At 43.2% G+C, this 24487-nt stretch overlaps 1 protein-coding gene across 2 annotated transcripts in view; it reads left to right on the plus strand.

The window, feature by feature from the left end:
- The first annotated feature begins 7451 nt into the window (after nt 1-7451).
- Nucleotides 7452-24487, plus strand: part of LOC111860249 (guanine nucleotide-binding protein subunit alpha-11) — a 42522-nt gene continuing 25486 nt past the window's right edge. Inside the window, exon 1 of one of the 2 annotated variants that reach the window (XM_023843745.2) lies at nt 7452-7541. Coding sequence is in view for 1 of the 2 variants with exons in the window: in XM_023843744.2 (XP_023699512.1) it covers nt 8564-8699 (136 nt within the window). In the remaining variant the exon portion in view is untranslated. The other variant, XM_023843744.2, reaches the window with a different exon arrangement.

Here is a 24487-nt window from a genome sequence, read left to right on the forward strand (position 1 = left end):
CTCAGTGGATAGTGCACTTTACCCGTCCCTCCAGGGCTGGGGATCGGCATGCTGTCTGTGAGCGTGGCGTTTGCAGGTTCTCCCTGTCACGTGGGTGGGTCAGTGGGTAGTGCACTTTACCCCTCCCTCCAGGGCTGGGGATCGGCATGCTGTCTGTGAGCGTGGCGTTTGCAGGTTCTCCCTGTCACGTGGGTGGCTCAGTGGGTAGTGCACTTTACCCGTCCCTCCAGGGCTGGGGATCTGCATGCTGTCTGTGAGCGTGGCGTTTGCAGGTTCTCCCTGTCACGTGGGTGGCTCAGTGGGTAGTGCACTTTACCCGTCCCTCCGGGGCTGGGGATCTGCATGCTGTCTGTGAGCGTGGCGTTTGCAGGTTCTCCCTGTCACGTGGGTGGCTCAGTGGGTAGTGCACTTTACCCGTCCCTCCGGGGCTGGGGATCTGCATGCTGTCTGTGAGCGTGGCGTTTGCAGGTTCTCCCTGTCACGTGGGTGGCTCAGTGGGTAGTGCACTTTACCCGTCCCTCCGGGGCTGGGGATCTGCATGCTGTCTGTGAGCGTGGCGTTTGCAGGTTCTCCCTGTCACGTGGGTGGCTCAGTGGGTAGTGCACTTTACCCGTCCCTCCGGGGCTGGGGATCTGCATGCTGTCTGTGAGCGTGGCGTTTGCAGGTTCTCCCTGTCACGTGGGTGGCTCAGTGGGTAGTGCACTTTACCCGTCCCTCCGGGGCTGGGGATCTGCATGCTGTCTGTGAGCGTGGCGTTTGCAGGTTCTCCCTGTCACGTGGGTGGCTCAGTGGGTAGTGCACTTTACCCGTCCCTCCGGGGCTGGGGATCTGCATGCTGTCTGTGAGCGTGGCGTTTGCAGGTTCTCCCTGTCACGTGGGTGGCTCAGTGGGTAGTGCACTTTACCCGTCCCTCCGGGGCTGGGGATCTGCATGCTGTCTGTGAGCGTGGCGTTTGCAGGTTCTCCCTGTCACGTGGGTGGCTCAGTGGGTAGTGCACTTTACCCGTCCCTCCGGGGCTGGGGATCTGCATGCTGTCTGTGAGCGTGGCGTTTGCAGGTTCTCCCTGTCACGTGGGTGGCTCAGTGGGTAGTGCACTTTACCCGTCCCTCCGGGGCTGGGGATCTGCATGCTGTCTGTGAGCGTGGCGTTTGCAGGTTCTCCCTGTCACGTGGGTGGCTCAGTGGGTAGTGCACTTTACCCGTCCCTCCGGGGCTGGGGATCTGCATGCTGTCTGTGAGTGTGGCGTTTGCAGGTTCTCCCTGTCACGTGGGTGGCTCAGTGGGTAGTGCACTTTACCCGTCCCTCCGGGGCTGGGGATCTCCATGCTGTCTGTGAGCGTGGCGTTTGCAGGTTCTCCCTGTCACGTGGGTGGCTCAGTGGGTAGTGCACTTTACCCGTCCCTCCGGGGCTGGGGATCTCCATGCTGTCTGTGAGCGTGGCGTTTGCAGGTTCTCCCTGTCACGTGGGTGGCTCAGTGGGTAGTGCACTTTATCCGTCCCTGCAGGGCTGGGGATCTGCATGCTGTCTGTGAGCGTGGCGTTTGCAGGTTCTCCCTGTCACGTGGGTGGCTCAGTGGATAGTGCACTTTACCCTTCCCTCCGGGGCTGGGGATCTGCATGCTGTCTGTGAGCGTGGCGTTTGCAGGTTCTCCCTGTCACATGGGTGGCTCAGTGGGTAGTGCACTTTACCCGTCCCTCCGGGGCTGGGGATCTGCATGCTGTCTGTGAGGGTGGCGTTTGCAGGTTCTCTCTGTCACGTGGGTGGCTCAGTGGATAGTGCACTTTACCCGTCCCTCCAGGGCTGGGGATTTGAATGCTGTCTGTGAGGGTGGCGTTTGCAGGTTCTCCCGGTCGTGTGGGTTTCTTTGAGGTATTCAGGTTTCATGCCTCATTCCAAGGACATGCTGTTAGGCTAACTAGTGCCTCTAAATTGCCCATATAGTATGAGTGAGTGTGTGACTATGTGCTCTGCAGTGGACTGGAATCCCATTCTGGGTGTATCCCTGCTTTATGCCCTATGGCCAGGATAAACTCCCCCCCCCCCCCGTGACTCTGACTGTCATAAGATATATTAAAAATGTATGTTAAAAAGAAGACATAATCAGTGTTGTTGCAATTATAGTTTAACTGTCATGGTCAACAATAATCACAGGTATTAAGTAATTTTTACTGATATTCACAAGGTGTTATCTGATTGATTATGTTATGACTGTTATGAAAAGCCTGTACTGGCAAGAACTCAAGAACTGCCTCTTGCCTATTTAATGAATTCTTCTTTTGCATCATAATGATGGTCGTCAAGCATAAGCTTGTCAATTTAAGGGTAATTACTGATTAATGGCAACATTTGTTTGCAAAAATGCAGCTAAGTAAATTGATGTTATTTCTTGTAAAGTTTCCGATATTAATGAATAATCATACATATGTGTGTGTGTGTATAGGATTTGTCTGTGATCTACAATTTGCTGCATGGTTACAACTTACAATAGTATGTAGCCTTCAGAAATGACCAACTTGCATGTTCTGTGGTAAATGATAGATATTGTTCAATTTTTACACTGTATGTTTACAAGTATTTATAGTTTCTCATAAAAATAGGTAGTTGTTGTACCCAGATATTTGTTTCTGAAATACATAGAAGCTCTTGAAAGGGGAAACACATTTCAGCCATTATTCTGCCTTCATTTAGTCACTTAGAATACAGTGTATTATAGCAATTATTTGCATAAATTATTCACTGTGTGTAAGTATAGACTGCAATTTGTGTCTTCACCTTACAGTTTTAAATAATACATGTAAAATATTATGCTTTATTCAGAGGATCCTTGGGCTTTATGACTCACCTTCAATTGATTTTGCACCTCTACCTCCCATTAAGGTCACATGACTTCTCTTCTTGCAGTCCTCTCACCTATCAGCCTTCATCCTTGCCTCTGAATGGTAGTGCTGCAGCTAGGAATCTTCAGGTGCAGGGGCGAGATATGTTACAATCTGTATGTCAAAAACACCCCTTGGAGGGTTTTGTGTGCACAGGTTTTTCCAGCACTCTCCTTATTTAATCATTTGGGTATTTAACGTCAGTTTTTCTCCATTTCATACTTGAATGACACTTGGTAATCTTCTTATTGCCAACCTACTATGTGCCTTCGACCTACCCACTGCTCTCTTCGGAGTACTTCTGCCCTCCTGTGTTCAAAGGTGGGATTACATAGCCAGGCTACTCCATGCGTGACTGATGCTGCTCTATCAGAGTGGAAGGCTTCTTCTGCTAGTTGGATACACTCTCATCATGGACTTCCTTTCCTTTCCTTTTGGTCTCCTTGTTCTATGTATTATATGCGTTTCTGAAATTTTAGATATTGAAATACTTGTTAGCTGTGATGGGCTGTAGACTGACCCAGACTAGGATAAGAAGAATGGATAAACGGATGGATGCATGGTTGCACAAGTACGTAGGGGACAATGGGTGGGATGGGGGGGGGGGGGGGGAGAATGTGCTCCCCCCCCCATATTTTAAATGTGGCTTCATTCATCCTTCCCAAGAAATAGACCTTTGCTTTTAAATAATTCATTAATTGTGTCCCTCCCCCCAATATGAAACTCTTTCTTGTATCCTTGGATGGGTGGAAGAAATATTTGCTGCATAGTGCATATGTTTATATTAGATGGTAAATCCTGGCCATTGACAGCTGCTAATTTATTGGACATTACCATGAAATTTTGTGTGTAACTCGTACCAATACCCCGATCTTTCTGGAATGTCAGATACGCATTTGACATTTTCTTCAGCAAAGCATCTCAGATGTATTCAGTTCATCTCTTAATTTGTACTTCATTTTAACTCTTTCATCAGCGATTCTCAGAGTCAGATTAAGCCTTGTAGTTTTGGTGAAAAAACAGAGAACATTCTCTGCTGTACAGAAGATGGGGGGATGAAGGGACCGAGATGTCTGTCTGGGCAAAGCTGTCCCCTCTGTGATATTTTCTATAATATTTGCCCAGAAATCACACTTATCATAGATCAGAACTGTACATGATCTTATTATCAGTGTCGATTTGACACAGCAAGAATATTCTTATTGCAGATGATCACAAATTTCCCCAATGGGGAATAAACACCACCCTGTCTATTGACATTTCATTCACAGCCGACAATTTAAATCATTTGCACAACTGGCTCAGCAATACTTCTTATCACACGGCAGACATTTTGATGTGTTTGAACTGTAAAATTAGACCTAAAATACCCACATTCACAGCTCCCTAGTATCATCCCTTAACAGAATCACTAAGAATATTAACAAGAAATAAAAACACTGTCCTCAAGAAATGTTTCACTGAAATAAATGGCACAGTGTAGCATCAATTATTATTATTATTGTGAATAATAATAATAATAATTGGAATATTAAATGTGAAAGCATGTATCTATGACTAGAAATTAAGATTAGAAATTAACTAATTAATATGCTTCCCATCCTTAAAGCCTTAAATTGAAATTCACAAACATTATTCCCTTCCATACCTTCACTCATTTTTCTCAAGGTGGTTTTGTGCTAACAGCTGCTTCGAGCACAAAGAACATGTCAGACAGTGCTCTGCTTTTTTTGGAATAATATATCTACTCAGAATTAGGATATAAAAAATATGTAGCAATTCTAGTCTAAAAATATATACTCCATCTCGTAGTTTACGGGGTGAGGTGAGACCTGGGCAAAAGCCAGCCAGGGCTATTTTTACTTACCTACATGATCATTAAAATGAAAAAAGGTAAGGTTTTATGTTCAAGTCCCATTTACAGTTGCAATTACAATTGTTACTTCCATCCGGATATGCAAAAAGGATCCTTTTGAAAAAGTAAAAACTGATTCAGAATGTTGATCTTTTACAAAAAAAAATGTACGTTAAAAAATCTAGAAAATCTGTTGTAGCTTTCATGGGCATGAAGATAATCGTTAAAAAAAGGTCCCTGCTCACATGGTGAAGCTTGAATTTGGTCCTTCACAGAAAATAATTGTCCAGGTCTGTGGTAGGTGAATCATGGCAAGAGAGCTGTTTTGGGAGACAGCCAGTCAGTGTCATCACCCTAACAATGCGAGTGGCCATCTTTATTAAGCATGCTGTGCTATGATTTGATAAGGACTGTCTCAGGTCTCTCTCGGTTTATCCTCTGCCATCAGGTTGTTTATTATGCTGTCATATCTCAGCCTACTGGGATTATTCTCTACTCAAGTCAGCTGTATCAACTTCAGAAAAACCCAAACATAACCATTTTTTGTAGTACTGCCTCACACCGGGGCAATCTGGCCCCCAGCTCAATGTCCACTAACCCAGGGATGTAAGCCATACATCTTGCTTGCATTAGTTGGTAAAGAGAGGCTATTTAGGGCTCGGCTTCTGACTTAATCATCTGCATCCAGCCATCAGCATCAAGCATCCAGGTAACCAGTCATTATCAGTCATGTTAAACTGACACTCATGTGTGTATCTACATATTTGTGATCTGTGACTCGTGTAGTTATATTAATTTTCATTTTTTAATCTTAATGCATACCATTCTTTAGAAAAAAAATCGCCAACTTGTGTTTCAATTTTTGATGTAATTTGAAAAACATACTAGAATCAGTTTTGCCAAAATAAATAAATTGCAAAATAAATTAAGCATCACTATTCTATTCTATAATATGCAATATTTTAAGCAATTGAGTTTATTCTTAAAAGGAGTTCTATTTAGTGTTTTGTTGTTACCAGAGAATTCTGTGTGGTATTACTGCCATGTTGTTATTAAACAAGCATTTACATGTTCATTAAAACATATTTTACCTGCATTTCAAGAAAGCCGTGATCTGCAGGACCAAACAATGAAACGTATGCCGTGAGTTAATAGCTTGTGGTATTGTGAGGATGCCATATTCACACTTACAACAAATTCTGTTTAACAAGAATGTAGTCAATGATGGATCATTTGAAAACAAAACAAAAAAAGATTAAGAAAGTCAATCAACGATGCACAGAATGAAGCAGCAGAAGCAGTCATGGTTCCTCATGGTGCTCCTTTCTACCTAAGCACCAATAACAAAATTATACCCCCCCCCCTTTTTATTCTACAATGAGGAAAACCTGGGAATTTAAATTCATATTTTTCCTTTGCAGCACCTGGCTGATGTTTTCAGCCAAGCTTGAGCTACCACTCGTCTCATGGCCCTGTTGCCTGTCACATCACGATTCAGAAACCCAAGGTTTGGAAAAGACTTTGACCATTCAGAGTTCGCTTCACCGTCTGTCTGTTTCAGCTATTCATTTCAGGCCTGTACATGGTCACTGAAGTAGGGATTCAGCGATAGTCTTAATAAGGACTGCTAGACACTCAACTCTGACCCGCAGATTTGAGTTGTTTTTCTTGGTACTTAATTACTCATGATGGGTTTAAAATAGCAACTTAAAAGAGCTGAACAGGGCATACAAACCATGTAAATATGTAAAAGGACTACCAACAATGTGGACTCTGCTTTTTGCTTGCATATGCAAAGGAAAAATGACTTTGAACAACATTTTCCACCGTTTTACTCATAAGAAGAACTGTTTTAGTGCCAATGTAAATAGGTTCCAACAATAGTGATAAAATTTGGCCTTGACACCAAGGCAATATCAAACCCATTTATCAGCAGGGGTGATGCAGGACAGCCGCGCCGCTAACCATCTTTGAGGATACTGATGACTTCCAGCCAGCAGGGACCAGAATGATACATCATCACCACACCTTTTAATGCTATGAAATTTGTCACGCAACTCAGCCCACCGCATTCCAAAGAAGTGTCAACGCACAACATATAAAACTGAAGCGACAGGACCGGTTTGTAGGTCTTATGTTATTGCTGCTATTATGGAAGGTGTCATTTCATTGGTATTCTACTACCATAACCTGCACTTAATGACCTACAGTTTGTACAGTTGGTATTTTGACTAAAACAATGTATATTAAGTACCTTAATTATTAAGAGCACAAAAACAGGACCCTCCTCGGAAACTAATATGCCAGGATTCTGGTTTTTCCAGATTAATGGCAACTAGTTAACTAATTGTTTTCTGCCCTGCACATTAAGCGTCTGTAGCATGGATACAGTAATTGCAATAGATCATCTCAATTAGCACAGGACACTGGTATAAATGAAAACATGAACAATAACTTTGAATAACAAGTCCATTTCATGGCTATTTCATTTCACCGTAACTCCAGGTTTTCATCGCACTTTAATCAACCTCACAGGCACTCTCTGGCAGAAACGAATATGTAAAAATCCCAGCAAACATATTTATTTATTGCTTTTTTGTGGTCCCTGACTCAACAACAAGTCAGTGGTCCATTTTGCTTCATTGCGTTTTCTTCGACGACCCGAACCATGTGATGTCGGTTTGATACTATCAGCCGACATGTTAATTAGCAGACATTTAGTGGGAATTTAGCTACACGACTGACACGCCCGGAAAAGACGATGGTTGGGATCTGAGAGCTGGAGTTCTGCGACCAAACTTGACGCTCTGGTAAAATCCGCCCTCGGAGGGAGCGCGCATCCCGCCCCCGCTCCGTCCCAGTCTCCGCGCCGCGGCCCCAGCCTCCATTTGCCCTCCGCTTGCCAGTCATTGTGTCTGCCTGTGGTCACCTCACCACGGGGCTGAGACGAGGACGGGATCCATCACCTGCGAAACGTTAAAAGGCTGAACATTCTCCGAGCCGATAAAGGTCGCTTTTCTCCGGCTAGCTAGCATCAGTAGCGGCATTAACTCCCGGAGTCTCGTAGGGCTACATTTACGGCGAGTGGATCCCACCGTCTCCGTAATTAGGTACCTAGAGAGTTAGATAACGAGCTTATATCTTAATACCGAAAGGGAAAAGGCAGGTTTTCCTGCAATATAGCGTAACATTTTGTACAATGTCGACGGCGCTTTTGTGTAGTTCGCCGCTAAGCGCGCGCAGCTAATGGGCAGCGCGACGGGCGCTTTCCTCGCGCATTTCGGGCTCGGTTCTGGGGCGGCTCGTTTTTAAAAGCCGGGGAAACGGCGCGGATGTGGCAGCGGACCACCGTCTCCCGCAGCCTCCAGGACTCGGGCTTGTGAGGGGAAAATAATAATAATAAACCCACACGGCACCGGAGCGCCAGGAGCAGAAGGCGACGGAGGGAAAATGTGCCTGTAAAGGTTTCGGGGAAGCGCTGGGAAAGTGGCGTCTGCTGGCCGAACATTACAGCCGGGTAACAGATCCAGGCGCCTTAGGCCCGCAGCCTCATTCACTCGAAAATCATCAGATTTTTTTTTTTTTTTTTTTTTTTGTATCCCCTCCCCTGGTCTCCGCCGGGCGGCTGCACTCAGTACGGGGCTGAAGCCGGAGCGGTCTTGGTTACCAGGAGGCGACCCGCTCCCCTCCATTCTCGTCTGCCGCTCGGCCCCCCTCCAGCCCCCTTTATCTCCCACCCCCGGTTTGCAGCGGGGACCGGGGACATTAAAAAAAAGTAAGCGGTGTGCAGTACGCCCCGATATAAACGGGCTCCCTAAAAACGGGCGGGGGGATGACTTTAGAGTCCATGATGGCTTGCTGCCTGAGCGAAGAGGCGAAGGAGTCGAAGCGGATCAACGCCGAGATCGATAAGCAGCTCCGCCGAGACAAGCGGGACTCCAGGAGGGAGCTGAAGCTGCTTCTGCTGGGTACGGTGACCGTCCCCGCCCGCACGTCTAGCGTTAGCCTCGGTGCGCTTCATGAGTCCCCCGAAAGGCGACGTTAGCCTGCTAACGTTGACTAGCCTGCCGGCTAATTTTCGCGACGGACCGATGTAGCTTTAATTATCACAGGCTACACGGCAAGCTCCGATCCAACGTGCATGTTTAAAAGGAGGCGCAAAGCATGTAGGTGTATTGCGTTAAAATCTTGTTTGCATTATGGAAAGAAAAAAAACGTCATCTGTTTGGAGCAGCTGAAGACGTTTAGCTAGAACTTGGCATCTGGCATAATATATGAAGGCAGGCGAGCTGCTAGCAAATAGTTAATTTATACCTGGTTATAAATACCTGGCCTGCCCCAGTATATTGGATGCGGAGCGACATGTTGCGCCGGGGGGATTTCTGACATGAACAAGACTGGGCGACACAGGTGTAACTACTGTGGCAGTCTGAAGGATGTGGGATGCGAGTCTTCCCGGTGACACTTGTTAAAATGATGCACAAGATCGTTATGTATTGCTCCCCCATATCCAGCGCAGTTAAAATATGGTTGCATAAGTTTTCGAGCGGCAGGTTAATGGCCCTGTAGTTGGATATCTAATACGCCGCGCGCAGCTATTTCATATTGTCTGTCTGTTCCCGTGCACTCCATGAAGTATTACATTATTCAGCAATGGTAGTAGCAACACTTTGATTAATTCCATCGCTGTTCTGTTTAAGCAGGCAGGGATCGTCTGTTTCAATGCATACGCACATAAATCACGTTAACTCCGCATGATGCGCCTCACAGTCACACACATGCATTAAACTGGCCCGCTACCTGATGAGCGTGGATTTAATTATCTACGAGACAAATTACATAATATCTATATGAGGCGGAAACCGCATTTGTATACCTGGTTCAGCGTATACTACATCTTAGTGGTTGGAATTAATTTCTTCCTGATATGGCTATCAGATGTAAATTTGACTACAAATCTGGCATTTAAAAATAGATTTCTGGGGAATATTTGACTAGCCCTTTGATTTGACTGTGAAATGCGTTTGACCACTATTAAAGTGCAGATGACCAAACCTAACGTTTTGTGTGTCTGGATAGCTAATGTAGTTTTGCTCTGATCTGCTCATGCACGTAACCTCAGAGAGGGGAGTGTCTTGCTTTTAAAACATGGCAGGAAATGTAGGTTGCTCTTTCCTTTCAGTAATTAGCATGGGCAGTGTTGATCCTACACAACGCGGTACTAAGGATTCCAGTAAATCCTTATTTTTGGCGACTATATGAGATGAAGTACTGTGCTGTTGCAACTTGAGATTTTGCTTATGTATCATCATATTGTCCAGCCCATAATCCCATAATGCATCACACGTTTCATATTAGTGGCAGTATAGTGGACTGTTTCCTAATTAGGTTTTTACCACTGAAAGAGAAGTGAGAAGGTTTGTTTTTTAATTCCTTTTTTGTAAGGTATCTGTTTAAGGAAAAACAAAATTTTAGAAAATTTATAATGTGTGTCAGTTACGCTGAGTGAACCCTGTTAGAAGGCCTTGTGGCAGGAATTTCAGTAAATCACCCTTTGCTTTGTCAGATATTTCTGCCTTTGCAATGACGTAGTGCACTAACCAAAGAAGTCAGAGCAACGTCAGCTAAATGTTCGTAGTTATAGACTGTTGTCGTAATTCAAATTTTCTTGTTTGAAAAGCTATACCGTTATCACTCGCATCATAAACAGACCCTATCTCACTGATATACACAAGGCAGGCAGACAGAGCTGCTCGTGGCATGGGCTTTGAGTATACTTCTAAAGACAAACAGGGCTGTAGAAAATTAAAGAGCAAAATAAAGTATTTAGGTTACTGAATGTATGCGAGCCAGATTTTTTTTTACTTAATATTTAGGACAAACTAATGTTATGCACTTGGATTTACAGTTAGACTCTAAAATCACCATGTTTTACCAAGTTATTCCTCAGGCGTTATATGCACACATTTAATGTCACAACCACCTAATATGTATTAATTTATGTGATTTTTGTAATAGGCCACTTGCTGGCAGAGAATGTAATATCATTTGTGTAACAGCTAACAAATATTAGTTCTGCTTTTAGTTGCTTGTAAGTTTATTATATTCATAGAACGTTACACTAATGATTTGGTTTGGTTGTGAAACATGGTTACCTTCTGAAACTGTGCATGATCTTTGAGTAAAGAGGATATGAATATCTTGTAATGGTGCAGCGATATGGAAATTTTGACAGATAGCGATAGCCTATATATTTTTTGTCTAATATCACTGATATCGCTAACCTCTGAGCCACTTGGGCTTGCCAGATTGGCTGAATGACATTATATCATTGTTTTTATTCTGTTGAAAACTAAATGGTGATCTGCAGGCCAGATTTAATATTGAATTAAAAACATGTCACAGCCCTGTACAAAAACCATCTCAAAAGTTGTTCCTTGCCAGCCATCCCTTATTTTGTCGGATATTGTAAAATGAAATGCTGTGTCCTGTTTTGAACCAGTATTGGATGAGATATTTGCTGTTTTTGGACTGTGTGATTGACCCCCTTGTTCATCAAGGTTTATTGTCAGATTTCCCCACCTTGCCAGATTTTATGGTCTTGAACCGTCAGGGGGTGTGGGGTCCCATACGTCAGATTGAAAGTGGCAACTTCAGTGGTCAATGAGCCAATGAAATCCTTCATCCCCCACTATGGAAAATGACTGATGTCCAATGCAGTCATTTCGATTTTAGTAATAATGTCTTTAGCTCATGCACTAACTTTGAATATTGACAACATTTTTAATATGCCAGCAACAAGGGTATGGGTTTGGTTTCAACCTTGGTAAAGACCAAAGCCCCCAACCCTTCCTGCCCTCCTAAACAGGCATGGTAGACTCACAGTATTGGTAGATACATAGCCTTACCATCCATACCCAAATATACCCATTTGGCAAGTAATATTGCCCAAGAATCTCACATCAGACCGGTACTGATTATCTTGATTTCCCCCCCCCCCCAGCCAGTACCAGCTCTTAACCAATATATTGTGCATCTGTAATGTTTTGTATCCTGCATATGAAGGTGTAATTTAACAGAAGATTTGATTAATTTGTTTTATGGATCTTAAATGTTTTTCCCACATTTAAATGTATTTCCACTGGTTTCCTTCTGCAGCCCAAAATGCTGTTCAGGTGGATATTCTGCAGTGTGACTGTGTGCAACTGGCAACCTGTGCTGGTTGTCCCCTTCCTCGTGACTGTTGCTTCATTTATAGTCTTATGTACTGAATTCTTTGGGTGTCATATTCATTGCCCCAACAGTAAAGTATTATTGTATTGTTATGGCCAGATGATCACTTTTTAAACCAGTCCTGCTTCTTACAGGGCAACCCACTACTGCCTGGGTTGGGTATAGAAAGGTTTCTGTGTTTTTATTCTAATTCATTTACTTTTGAAAAGTAAGCCATTTGTTTTCGGTGAAAGAGCGTCTCGCTAAAGTAGAATTGTCAGTAGGACATTTCGTAGTATGTTTCTCCAATAATCATTCATTAAAGTGTTAATGATTAATCTTGCTCACTTTTTCTAAGCGTGGAACATTTTCCCGCTGGGTTCAAAGGTTTATTTTCGAGCTGCGAAGTTGTTTACTAAGCTCCACTATTCAGAGATACAGTTCAAGTGCTCTGGCCCGATTTGCTTTGACTTAATTCTGAGACTTATGTTTTGTGTAGTACGGAATATATTCCTATTTCTAATCCTCTAAATTTATTTCACCTGCGTTATATCGGAGGCCTTTCTTTGGAATGAAATTAAGAAATGAAGTACTAGTTTTCTTTGAGGCAGAAAAAATAACTGTTGCAATAATATGTATTAATTGTTCGGTAGTGTATAATTTGGAGTACTGGATCCCAGTAAGCCACAAGCACATCCTAGGAAGGGTCCGGGGCACCTGGACGCTCTGGATGGACTCTCTGTTGCCTGGAATGCACTTAAACACACACAGTTGCTCAATACAGGCAATTGAGTCACCAATTTGCTTAACTGCAACCAGTGGGAGGAAATCTGAGTACTGGGAGAGAACCTATGCAAACACTGGGAGAAGATACAGACTCTATACACAGGGTTCGAACACCCAGTGCTGTAGGTGAAGTGACACTGTTCATCTCTAAGCCACTGTGCCTCCAGAATTTAATTTTTAAGGTAAAATATTTCAGCCAGAAATTTGAAAATGAATGTTTCATCAGAATAATACAACTTTCACCAAATTACACTGCATGGCACTGTTTGCTGCTCGTAGACATAATTAGAGCATAGTCACAACTCGCTTGTATTTTATAACACCACGCTTCCTTCCCATATGAATATTACAATATTCAGGTCCAGTTGATTTTTTGTATTTTATAGCTGAGCATAATTAAGTCAAATTTTTTCCCCCAAATAGTACGCTTTATGCTAGTTCTCCAGGAGTTAGCAAGGGAGGCTTCTGACGGTGCACTGGTGCAGTAACAAAGGCGGAAAGGTTAATAAGTATTTTGTTAGGTGAAGAATAGAGTTCCTGGCATGGAGTTGAGTCACAAATGAGTTTCTTTAATGAAGATCTCAGTTGAGTCCCAGGTTGTTGTGACTGAGCCCCAAGTCACAGTGTTCAGGTCATGTCAAGTCGCCGATCTCAAGTGTTATTTAAAATTGATTAGAAGGCGACGTTCAGGCCCAGACTTATAATTGTATTTAGCAAATTGAACTTCCACTGTAATGAAAACTAGTTGCATAAATCTGCCACAAGTGCAAGTGCCCTAGTCTCTGAGTTTTGAGAAATGAAACTGAGCAAGAATTTACCAGCCCTTTCAGAAAGGGGACACGGCAGCATCACCACACATGGATAAACGCAGAGTGTGTGTTTCCTGGATGCAAAGTTGCTGCATCTTGTCTAAGTGTCTGGTGTGGAAAGGAGAGCTGGATCTGCAGTGTCTTCTGACGGGTCTCCGTTATTGACTTTTCAAGCCTCCTTAGGATACTGGCATCCCATCATTTTTCAGTCTGCTAGATTTGGGAATAATTTTAGCTCTGTTCAGTGTATGCACATAACATCAGTAGATGCTACTCTGTAGCTTTGGGACCTAAAGGGTAATTATGGGACTGTAGGTTAACTATGTGGCATTTAATTATTTCTCAGTGCTGTAGTTGTCTTTAGATGCTTTAAAGGGGTCAGTGTTTAGATCTAAGAGAGCTGCAAGATTTGAAATTATGGCAGTTTATGGAGTGCTTTAAGGTACACGCCATCAGTCACTTGGTTGTTAGGCCATCAGTCGCTTGGTTGTTAGTGCTTCGATAATTATTTCATAAAATAAATGGCCATCAGCAGAATAATTGTTCTTTGTTTTGATTGGGCTGTGGTAGAAGAATAGGACTGCTGTGGCCAAAGTTAATTAGCTTATTAGCCTGGGTGTCTCCATGGACTCTACATCAGTGTGGTATTAGATACTGTAGCTCGGCTTCTGCAGGAGTTTGTTCAGTGCTGTGGAAACGCTTGAGTGTGTGAGGGATTGCTGCTTAGAGAAGCCTGGATGACATACAGAGTGCCGGTTCCCAAATTCTATCGCTAAGCATTGGCTGCCCACAGTGACCTCCCATCCTCTTGCAGCCACTAATGAAATGCACATTTCGTTGTACTGTTTTCCAATTAATGAACTGTAAAAGATGTTTTTTAAAACCCCTCGATTTAATTTTGGAACTTCCCAATTGCTTTTGTATTTTTACTGTGTACAGTTGCGAAAGCTCAAATTGATGGGTTTTGTTTTCTCTTGGTTGGTTTTGGGGTTTTTTTTTTTTTTTTTTTTTGAGTTTGCTATTATGGAACATGTGAAACCCAGTTACAGTATGCTAAATCAGAATTTCATTAATCCAGGGCTGGCCAGTCTTATCCAGAAAGGGCCGCTGTGTATGCAGGATTTCATTGCATCTCCCTAATTAGATTACTAATTAGAGTCCTGACACCTGGGTTTGAACAGCTGACCTATAGGTTATCCCAAAAACCTGCATACACACTGGTCCTTTGCGGATGAGGTTGGCCACCCCTGCATTAAACCTGCATTGAACCTTGACTCTTTTATTGGCGTTTGCCCTTTTATATAGACAAACTATCGATGCTAAGGGGAAATCTGCTTGTGTCTAGTAGCAAAGTATGGATATACATACAGTGGGGAGAGAAATACATGGTGTAGAGAAGGTTGTATCAAAATGAATAAGCAGAACGATACAAGTTAATGGATGTACTTATCGGGTAGATAGACAGCAACAGACTACTTAACTGTATTTTAATTGCTGTCCATGAATGTGTTGTCTGGTGTGAGAGAGGCACATGGGGGGGGGGGGCATTGTATTGCCTGATGGCAGTTGGCTGGAAAAACCAGCAGTCGTACTTAGCACGCCGTGGTGGGGTGAGCCAGTGACTAAAGGTATCTCTGTAAGGGGTTCAGGTTTTTCATGCCAGGGGTGTGCAATGTGATGATATTAGATCGGGAACAATTAAAATGTCTCCACGACCTGCCCTTACTGAGATATCGTTAGTTTCGCACTACAGTGCAAATTCTATCAGTTGCAGTTTTATGGCTCATACATGCATCTAAAGCTGTTTTGTCAGCCAAATCTGTTTCAACAGACCAATTTCAGCACTAGCGATATTTAGAATACAATGGAAGCTGCTTACAGTGATCATGGTTATAATGATCAATGGCTTATATGGATCAAAAAGCTTGGGACACAATAATTCCTGTACAAATACTGTTTAAATAATTCGCTTATCGTTATCTGGGTCAGAGTGGTGACTCTGAGGCTAGGGATCTGTGCTAGCAATTGAAAAGTTGCTGGTTCAAATCCCGTGAATGCCAGGAGTGATCCTACTCCATTGGGCCCTTGAGCAAGGCCCTTAACCTGCAATTGTTTCGTCTCGGTATCACGTCAATCTACATCCAACCTTGCAAGCAGGTCCTCCAACTTAAATTGGGGGGTTGGTGGCAGGATTGACACTCCAGCCACCGGAAAAACTCACACTGTTCCGTTCGGACTAGTGTGGTGCTGAAGTATCACCCGCCACATGGCTGCACTCAGGTTCTCATCCCTGAGGTGGTTCGTCATGTGGTGGGTGCAGCAGTGCACTGTAATCAGTGCATTACCTCTTATAGTAATGAAGTAGTCCACTTTCAGTGTTCATTTAGGGTCTTTTTATACATATGGAGAAAAAATTAAATTATGGTTATTTATTTTTACATGCCTACTTTGCCTTGCGGTAACCCGTCTGTTCAATCAATCATGATTTGAGGTCATATCGCCCAGCCCTACTCAACATGCAACACATTCCCTATTTGGCGATGTATTGGCGTGAATGACAAAGAGGAGTTGGTCAATAAACAATTTGACATTGGTAATACGGAACTTGTTGGGATTTTCCAAAAGAGACAAGGTGCAAACAGTAGTAATTTGCAAAGGTAAGGTACGCAAGTCGGATGGCAACTTGACAATCCTTTTTAACCACCTCAAAAGAAAACACCTGAAAGAGTTCTGCTATTTTTTTCTTTTAGTTTTCGTTGCCTTACAGGGCTATATTTTTTAAATAATGGAATAAGTTTAGTTGTACTATGCAGTAACTTGCAAAATTATTTTGAAAAACAAGATGAAATAGAATTTGTGATAAGATCGTGGCTCGTGATCCTGCCTTAAAAAATATCGTGATATATTTCTCCCATATCGCCAACTCCTAGTTCAGACTTTTGGCATCAGCTGAACTGATCTTTCTTCCTCGAGTTACAGGGTAGAGAGTTACACCAGCATCTGTGAACGGGAAAAATGTCTTCAGCATGAAAGGACATGAGCCTCCTCATAAAGTATTCTGCTGTGGCCTGAGCTGTGCTGCACCTCCTCCTGCCCAGTCCAGTCTGCTGTTCATGTAGAGTCCCAGGTCTTTGTAGTCCTCCACTAGCTACAGCGGTCTCAGGGGCTCCTCATTGTGAATAATACTTGCCATTTATCATCCCGCGAGATTAAGATCCATGTTTTATGCTGTGACATGGAGCATGCTTTTAATCAACCAGGAAAGTTTACAATTTAATGTTAAGCACTTGATGCGCTATATATCTCCTACTATATACAGGCAGGTAAAAATTGAAAATTGGCCCAGGTTAGATTTAATAAGTCTTTTTTTATATACCAAATAATCTTTGATTTTCTTTAATGGTTTTTGAAATATGGTGGTTGGGGTCCCCAGTGACCCGATGAGTAGGCACCTCATTTTCATTTCGATGGTTTCTACCATTAATTGTGGGCTTTGCTACAAATCTCCTGAAATTTTATGCAGGGTTTTTTTTTTTTTTTTTTTTTGGTTGCTGTGGTTTTTTTGTAGGCATCTATGGGAAAATTATGGTGAAATTGATCAATAGTTCTGGCCATTGGAAAAATCTCTGCATATCAATGGATAATTTCAGTTCTGTTTTTGAAGGAAATAAAGTGCAGGTTGACGAGTTAGAAATTTTTATTTTTATCTGCTGGTATCTACTAATTTACAATTTCTATTTTCTTTGCAGTTTAGCAAATTACTACTTTCTCAACTCACTACAAAAACTACCTCATCGGGCATGAATACTTTGCCAATGGTTGAGGTCTTTTTTTTAAAAAAAAAAAAAATGTCTTCCATAAAGTTTCTCTTCTTCAAAATGAGTAAAATCAGAGTGGAAGCACCACCACTGAAGGGGACAGTAGGGGGGATAGTTCCTTGAGAGCCCCCCGTGTTGCTCACCGCCACATCCAACACAGACTCCTAAAACCTCATTAAACTCTTGTCTGTTAGTCATTTAACATTTTAAAATATTTTTCATCCGGGTTTTCACTTCCTGGCCTTCCTAAGGATCGAGTCATTAGTGAAGCTCTGCATATCCTGTGTGTGGATTTTTGTGCTGTGGTATTACAATGTCGCTATAGTATTTTTGCAGAAAGGCAGGGATTTTGGCTAAAAGTAATGTATGATGTGGCTTCCTCTGGTGTCTGCAACGAATGTGTCATATGAGGTTTTTGCGTTCAGAACACAATCTTCTTTAACTTGTTGCCCTGCGGATATTGTAAATACTCACGTAAAGGAATTTTATGCTCTTGAAAAAGTTTGAGAGGAAATTGTGTATTTTCCATATGACTAACTTCTGAAAAGCTTTCTGAATTTAACGTTGTAAATTAGTATGACTGTGGTGACCCAAGTGGAATATTGCAGCAGTTTGGCGGTTCATTCAGCCTGTCTGTCTTATGGTGCCCACCAGCCGAATGGCCTTTAGGTTACAGCTCAGTTTGCTGAGCTTAATAATATTATATACGGATGATAAAAGACTAAAATGTAGATGCCAGCCAGTCAGTTTACTCCATGTTGAGCCTAAATAAAAACGACTGAGGGAGGAAGATCTGAACAATGGGAGACGGTTTCAGTAATTGTTCAGATTCATGCTGCTACGGCAAAACATTGATGAGCGTAACATAAGCAAGTACTGATCGAAAAAAGAGCAGAACTGATAGATCTCTTGTTGGCATCATTAAAAGTAATGAAATTGTGTGGAAAGGTAAAATGGAGGACAGTGATGTGGAGCTGAAAGGGATGAATCCTTCATGTTTGAAGTACCGAACTTAATGAACTAGGAGGAGGTCGGTGGCTAAATAGGTGCCGCACTACTAATATAAAACATATAAAGTAAATGGATTTAAAGGAATGTAAGTGACCAGACTCATTAACTAACCTGAAACTGAGTGAAAAATGGGGGACAGTGTGGAATCAGAAATAGCTGGGCTTCCTGGGAAGTTCACTGTGTTCCTTGATGTTTTCAGCAGCAGCTGCAGCTGAAGTCCGCACTCTGTTCCTGAGCTGGAGTCAGAATGATTTAGTATGTAGAGGTGCTGGCCTGAGTCTCGCTGGGTCGTCTTAAGGAGAAACCTGCCCTTTTTGCAGTTTTGCTTTCATTTCCGAGAACCTCATTTTTTGCAGTGGCCGCGTCTTTTGGGTTCCTTCTTTAATTGCAGGTGCGCACGCAGCCTTCTGCTAAACGGTAAGGTGCCTTGGCAAATTAACCACTGAGCAGTGTTTTGATTTGCAGTGTTGCTTGAGTAGCTTTCAGTTACAAATGAGTTTAGGTCGTCTGTCTTCCTGAAAGTCCTGCAAGCAGTTTAACTTGGTGACTAAATGTGAGGAGGCATTAATTGGTTCGAATGAAAATCACTTGAATACGGTGCCGCTTCACCTTGGAGGTACCTCAGCTGTTGAGGGATGGATTATTGTTTAGAGCAGGGTTCTTCAAATCTGGAACTCAATTCCAAATCCAGGCCTTGTTTGCAGTTCTCCCAGGTAGTTTGTTTAATAATTACTGATTCTGATTGGTCAGAGGCTTCACACCTGATTGACAGGTAAAGGAAGGCTGGAAAACCAGCAGTGCTTGGACCTCGAGGACCGTGATTTGAATAACCCTGGTTTAGAGCAACTTTTCCCAGTCCGGTCCTCAGGGAAGCTGGGAGGGAGCAAAAACGTGGACAGTCTGTGGATCCCCAAGGACTGGACTGGGAAACAATGGACTATAGGGGAACACAATATTAATTTGTCCACGCTGAGTGCTTGCTTGTGTAATGAAAGAGGCTTTTAGAAAGGGATGGTGGTCTTCTCACAGCTATTTAAGAAATTTGAAACAAACTGGAAATATTGGAAAAGTCATTTGATGCTGGCACATTTGTCTCCTCTTTTTGTGCTCTTAATTACCAGTAGCCAATAGGAGTCAGTTTTTCCATAATATCTCTCCCAGTTTGTTCATCCTATAATATTTAGCCCTGTTATTTCTATAATAGACAAACAGAGTGCACTGAAAGGGTTTGTAAATAATTTATCAGCTTGGGGATTGAAGCTGATTGGTCAAGTTCTCAAAGCGTTGGTGTCCAGTTAACCCACACTGGGTAAAATAGTGTGCTGATCAGCTCAATGAGATCCTACCTGATACAGAGATTAGGTGCTGGATTCCCATCCCAGTGAATCCTGCGCTGGAATTTGCTTGGGCTGCGTGGGTGCAGCATGTCTCTGCACCTCACGCAGGCCAGCTTTCCTTCTCAAACAGCGCATGCTTTTTGTGTGTCAGCTTGCTACAGAGCCACGTCGCTTCCTGTGTGTCAGGGCTTGGAAGTAAGGTGCTAGTCTTCATGTTCACGGTATAATATTTTGTGTGTGTCATTCTGCTGAAGCTTCCCGGGAGGGGGCTTTCAGATGTCAGCAGTGAGATGCTGCCATACAAAATTTTGAGAGGGAGAAGAGGAGGAGGGACGAAGCTTATTTGCAGCTGCATGAAGAATGTAGCATTTAATGGTAGTTGGCGTATGTGTCTTCATTTGCTGTCGTTTGTCTTGCTGGGATGCGTTTCCCCTACGTTAGCAACTTGGATATTTGGAACCGTGCAACTGAATGAGTTCAACTTTGTAAGTTGCTAACTCAAGCTTTTGGGAGACATACCCCAGATTGACGCTGCTTAGTGATGCCTCTGTGAACATTTTTCTGTATTGCACCTTGCTGGATTGGAGCAGCACATTGGCAAACAGGTTGAGGTTGTTCAAGGGTCTGTTTGCTTAGACACACACCCAAAGCTTGTTGACTGGCCAGCAGTTTCCCTTCCTTTTTCCCACGTAACGGCCAGCCGTTCCTCCCTGTAAGGCATCATACCATGAGCCGTGTTGCGCACATCATTAACTATTATTAATTTGTCTCCCCAGCCCCCAGATGCATTGCTGTGACTTAAATGTTGCAAAGAGGGTGTTTTTAAATATTATTTTAGGTGGGAGCTTCCTAAGATCAGACGCAAATAAGCCTGCAGCAGCTATCTGTAGTCTGTATGAAGCCTGAAATGAGCTTTGTCAGAACCAGAGTCCAGTTTATAATCGCACTTGATGAAAAATTTCTTTGGGTCATTGTTAAATAGTGACCTTTTATATTACATATGAAATATGACACTTTTCTACCAACTGAATAGAAATTCACCTTCACGGGAATTAAAGGTAATTACTATTACTTACTAGAATGACACTTGTGCCATATAAACATGTGAATAAACAGACTTCCTTTTTTTTTTTTTTGCCCCCCCAGACAGCCGATCTTGCATACGAAATTCAGACACTTGATTGCATTAATACTATGATTTAATAATCAACCCCCCACTATGGCCTAATTCATTAGGATGTTTGCTAGAAGCAGAACCGGCCTGGACTGTAGGCTGTTGACGTTGGCGGTTACCTAAATCCTGAATTACAGATGGGTTGCAGAATTTTCAAAAAAACCACAGGTGCTGCTAATACCTGCTGTAATGAATTGCCGGTGAGTCAGCACTGTTCGTAGGGAAAAGTGGGCATTTCAAAGTACAATAGCTTTTTATTTTCCATTCATGAGATCTGTTTGGGGTCTTGTTAATGCTGTCTCTCACTTGGCTCATAAAATAATGTTAATTTATAAATGTATTAATGCCAGCACATGACTGAAAGTGCATGCACTGTAAATTAAAGTAACTTAAAGAAACACAGAAATTGCAGTTCTATGTGAAGAATAAAATTTATGCATCCCCATCTTACATGCATGTTAATGGAATAATGCAGTTTTTTTTCCCTCCTGGGTAATGGAACATTTGAGCTGTAGCCAAAATCCCTCTACCAACCTCTTTGTAGAGGGAAGCAGGTTAAGCATGTAAATAAAAATAAAAAAAAATACTACTGCCAATGTAGCTTCAGTTTGTAATGTCATTCTGTAATTGTGCTCCGATGTTTCTATCTGCAAGTGCTGTAAGCTCTTTTTGCCGGACATAGTGCTTGAAATGGTTTGGTCATGAGGCCTAATAGATCGTGGTGATTCTGCAGATGGGGTTTAGAGAGAAGCTGGAGCTCTGAGTGGGACGTCCCAGGATAGATTGTTTGCTGGGGCAGCACTCTGAGGCTAGTGGCTAGCTAAGCCGTCTGCCTCATCGATAACGGGATAGGGCGCAGGCTCTCGCAGAAGCCCCCCCCCCCCACCTCCACAGCAAATTGCAGCTAAGTGTCCTAATGGTTTATATACACAGAGATGGCTACTGCTGTTACACCCTTAATGCAGTTTTGCGGTCGTGTCTGTGGAAGTCCAGCTGCTCGTATATATGTGCTGTATGGTAGATGAAGTTGCGCAGGACAGGGATATCTGCTGGCATGTGGGGTAGTTTGCAGGGGCTGATGAAGGTGCCTAGTTCCTTTAGAAAGGGATCTTATTTATAAATGCCTTAGAATGCTTGTTTTTTGCCGGAAAGCTGTGAACTTGGTTGGAAACCTTGGATTTAATGGTGCTGGCCGACATTAAAAAAAAAAAAAAACAAAAAACAGTAGCTCATATTTTAATTTTTAAATGTAATTTGTTGGTCTACCATTTGTTTTAGAAAGGTAGGACTTTGGAGTCTCTGGTCTGGTAGATGTGCTGGACTGGATTTTCTTGGCTGGCAGTTTGGTAGGTCAGTGAGAATGAGGCTGAATGCTGTCTCTGTGAAAGGTGGCAGCTCTGTCTTTGTATGACAAAGGCTGTTAGCTTACAGCTCCCCCCCCCCCCCGCCCCTCCAGCACTGCTAATGTTTGTTCTGTATTACCTGTGTTACCAGTTCAGGTTTGAGTATCCTGATGACATGCAGAATAGGTCTGGCCTGGGACTGGTATTCGCCTCTGTCTCGCCTGCTGTTGCAAGGCGGTTGTGGCCGAATGCTCTTGAGTAGATGGTGCTTGTGCACTGTGATCACCACGTGCAGTCGTGTTTCACATGTGTGTGCACGGGTGCTCCTCCATAGCGGATACTCACCAGGGTGTGTCGCATGCTCACTGCATTGCTGCTGTATTATGGAACTTAGCATGGAGGACAGGCAATTTCAGGATGCCTGTTAGGGGAGAATGAACAGCTACATAATGTTCCGCACATGTTTCTAGTTCTTACCCTGTCCAGCCTGTTTTGTGGGTGCCGTAGGACTGCATTAGTCATTAACTGCGGACGCGAGTATTAAAGCCTACTTACACGGGTTTTGGGGGGTGGGATTATAAGGCAGGGGAAATCTGGTCTATCCGGATTTAAAAAGTTTATACCCACTTATCTGTCATTTTCTGCCAATTTCCCTCAGAACCACTCCAAGTCGTCTGCAGATGTAGATGTGTCCATTTGCAGGACCGTTTGAAAGTCGTACTAATTCATTTTAACACTTATTGAAAATCCTTCATATTCGGTGAATTAATTCTGGTGTTGGCTTCCCTCTGGCATTAAATTATTAGGGCACCTCTCACCTCAGTTGCTCCTCCTCCCTCACCTCCGGGGTCGGGGCTTTCCTCCTGCAGTCTAAAAACACGCACCGAGGTGAATCAGCATCTCTGAAACGCTGTGTGTGTGTGTGTGTGTGTGTGTGTGTGTGTGTGTGTGTGTGTGTGTGTGTGTGCGTGCGTGCGTGCGTGCGTGCGTGCGTGCGTGCGTGCGCGCGCGCGCGCGTGCGTGCGTGCGCACGCGCACGCGCGCGCTATGGTGGCTCGCTTACAGCCACATACTGGAGGTGCAGCTGGAAGATGGACATTCGTTTTGGTTTTTTGATGTGCCTTTAGCCAACCATTTAAGGCCCGCTTTGAGGAACATCCCGCAGACTTGTGGCAAGTTGGGTGGACACCAGACTGGTGGGTCAGTCCTTATTCTCGTTTTAAGAATGGCGTGGTTTTCTCTCTGCAGCACAGCCTTAGAGACTCACAGATTGGTGCTGTTGGCAGAGGGTGGGGGTGCCTGTTATGTAGACTGGGATGTTCTAGGAAATGTACTTTGAAATGAGGCCACTCCATCTGCATTAATACTATACATTTATTCTTCGAGCCACAGAAGCCTAATTATACCTCATATTAGGGAACAATGCAAGACAAGACGTGTAACTGTGGATGTACATGTTGCCTATGATCCCACCGCAATGGAAATTTTGTCTCCAACATTCATACCACATGCTCTTCTCAGCAGATACTCCTACCGGAAATCATGCAGCACATCATATTGTAATGTGTGATTATATGTGATAATGAAATTTATGCCGCTGCAATGTCTTCCATTGCAGGAATCTGATAATGTGACCTTCCAAGAAGTGTTTCGTTTTGCTGCTGTTAAATAGTTCTTGGCACGAGCTATATTTTAAAATGTAATTGCTCTTTCTAATTCACATTATACACATGCAACAAGGATGGACAACATACCAGAAACGGTGCATGATAAATGACTAAACCACAACTAAATCACAATTACAAACACAGCTGCGACAGTGAGTCATATTATGTTGAATACCAAATAGCTCTATGTGTCAGCTATGAAAGGTCTGACAATCAGCGGTTTGTGAGTTTTCAAAGCAACATGAGGTAAGTAATAGAGTTCCAAGGAAGCCCAATAATAAGCTCCGTAATTGCAAATACATCGGTCACATAAATGGCCTGTGCCGAACACGGACTAGCTGCATCAGCAAAGAGCGCTCGCATACTGACAGGGACATAAGGACACTTAGCAGTGTGGCTTCTGTACGCAGCAGAAGGATAGACTTTTTGGAACTGCATGAGCACCTCTGTGACCTAGATTCAACAAAAATGGTACATCATGAACTTCATAAACCTGCACTGTATATAGCAGGACTGCCGTTCAGAAACCATTTATATCAAAGTCCTTTGCACTGAAATGCATAACTTGGTGCGAGGAGCTCAAAACCTGAACCTCAGAA

Source organism: Paramormyrops kingsleyae, chromosome 15 (genome assembly GCF_048594095.1).
Source record: "Paramormyrops kingsleyae isolate MSU_618 chromosome 15, PKINGS_0.4, whole genome shotgun sequence".
Classification (NCBI taxonomy): domain Eukaryota; kingdom Metazoa; phylum Chordata; class Actinopteri; order Osteoglossiformes; family Mormyridae; genus Paramormyrops; species Paramormyrops kingsleyae.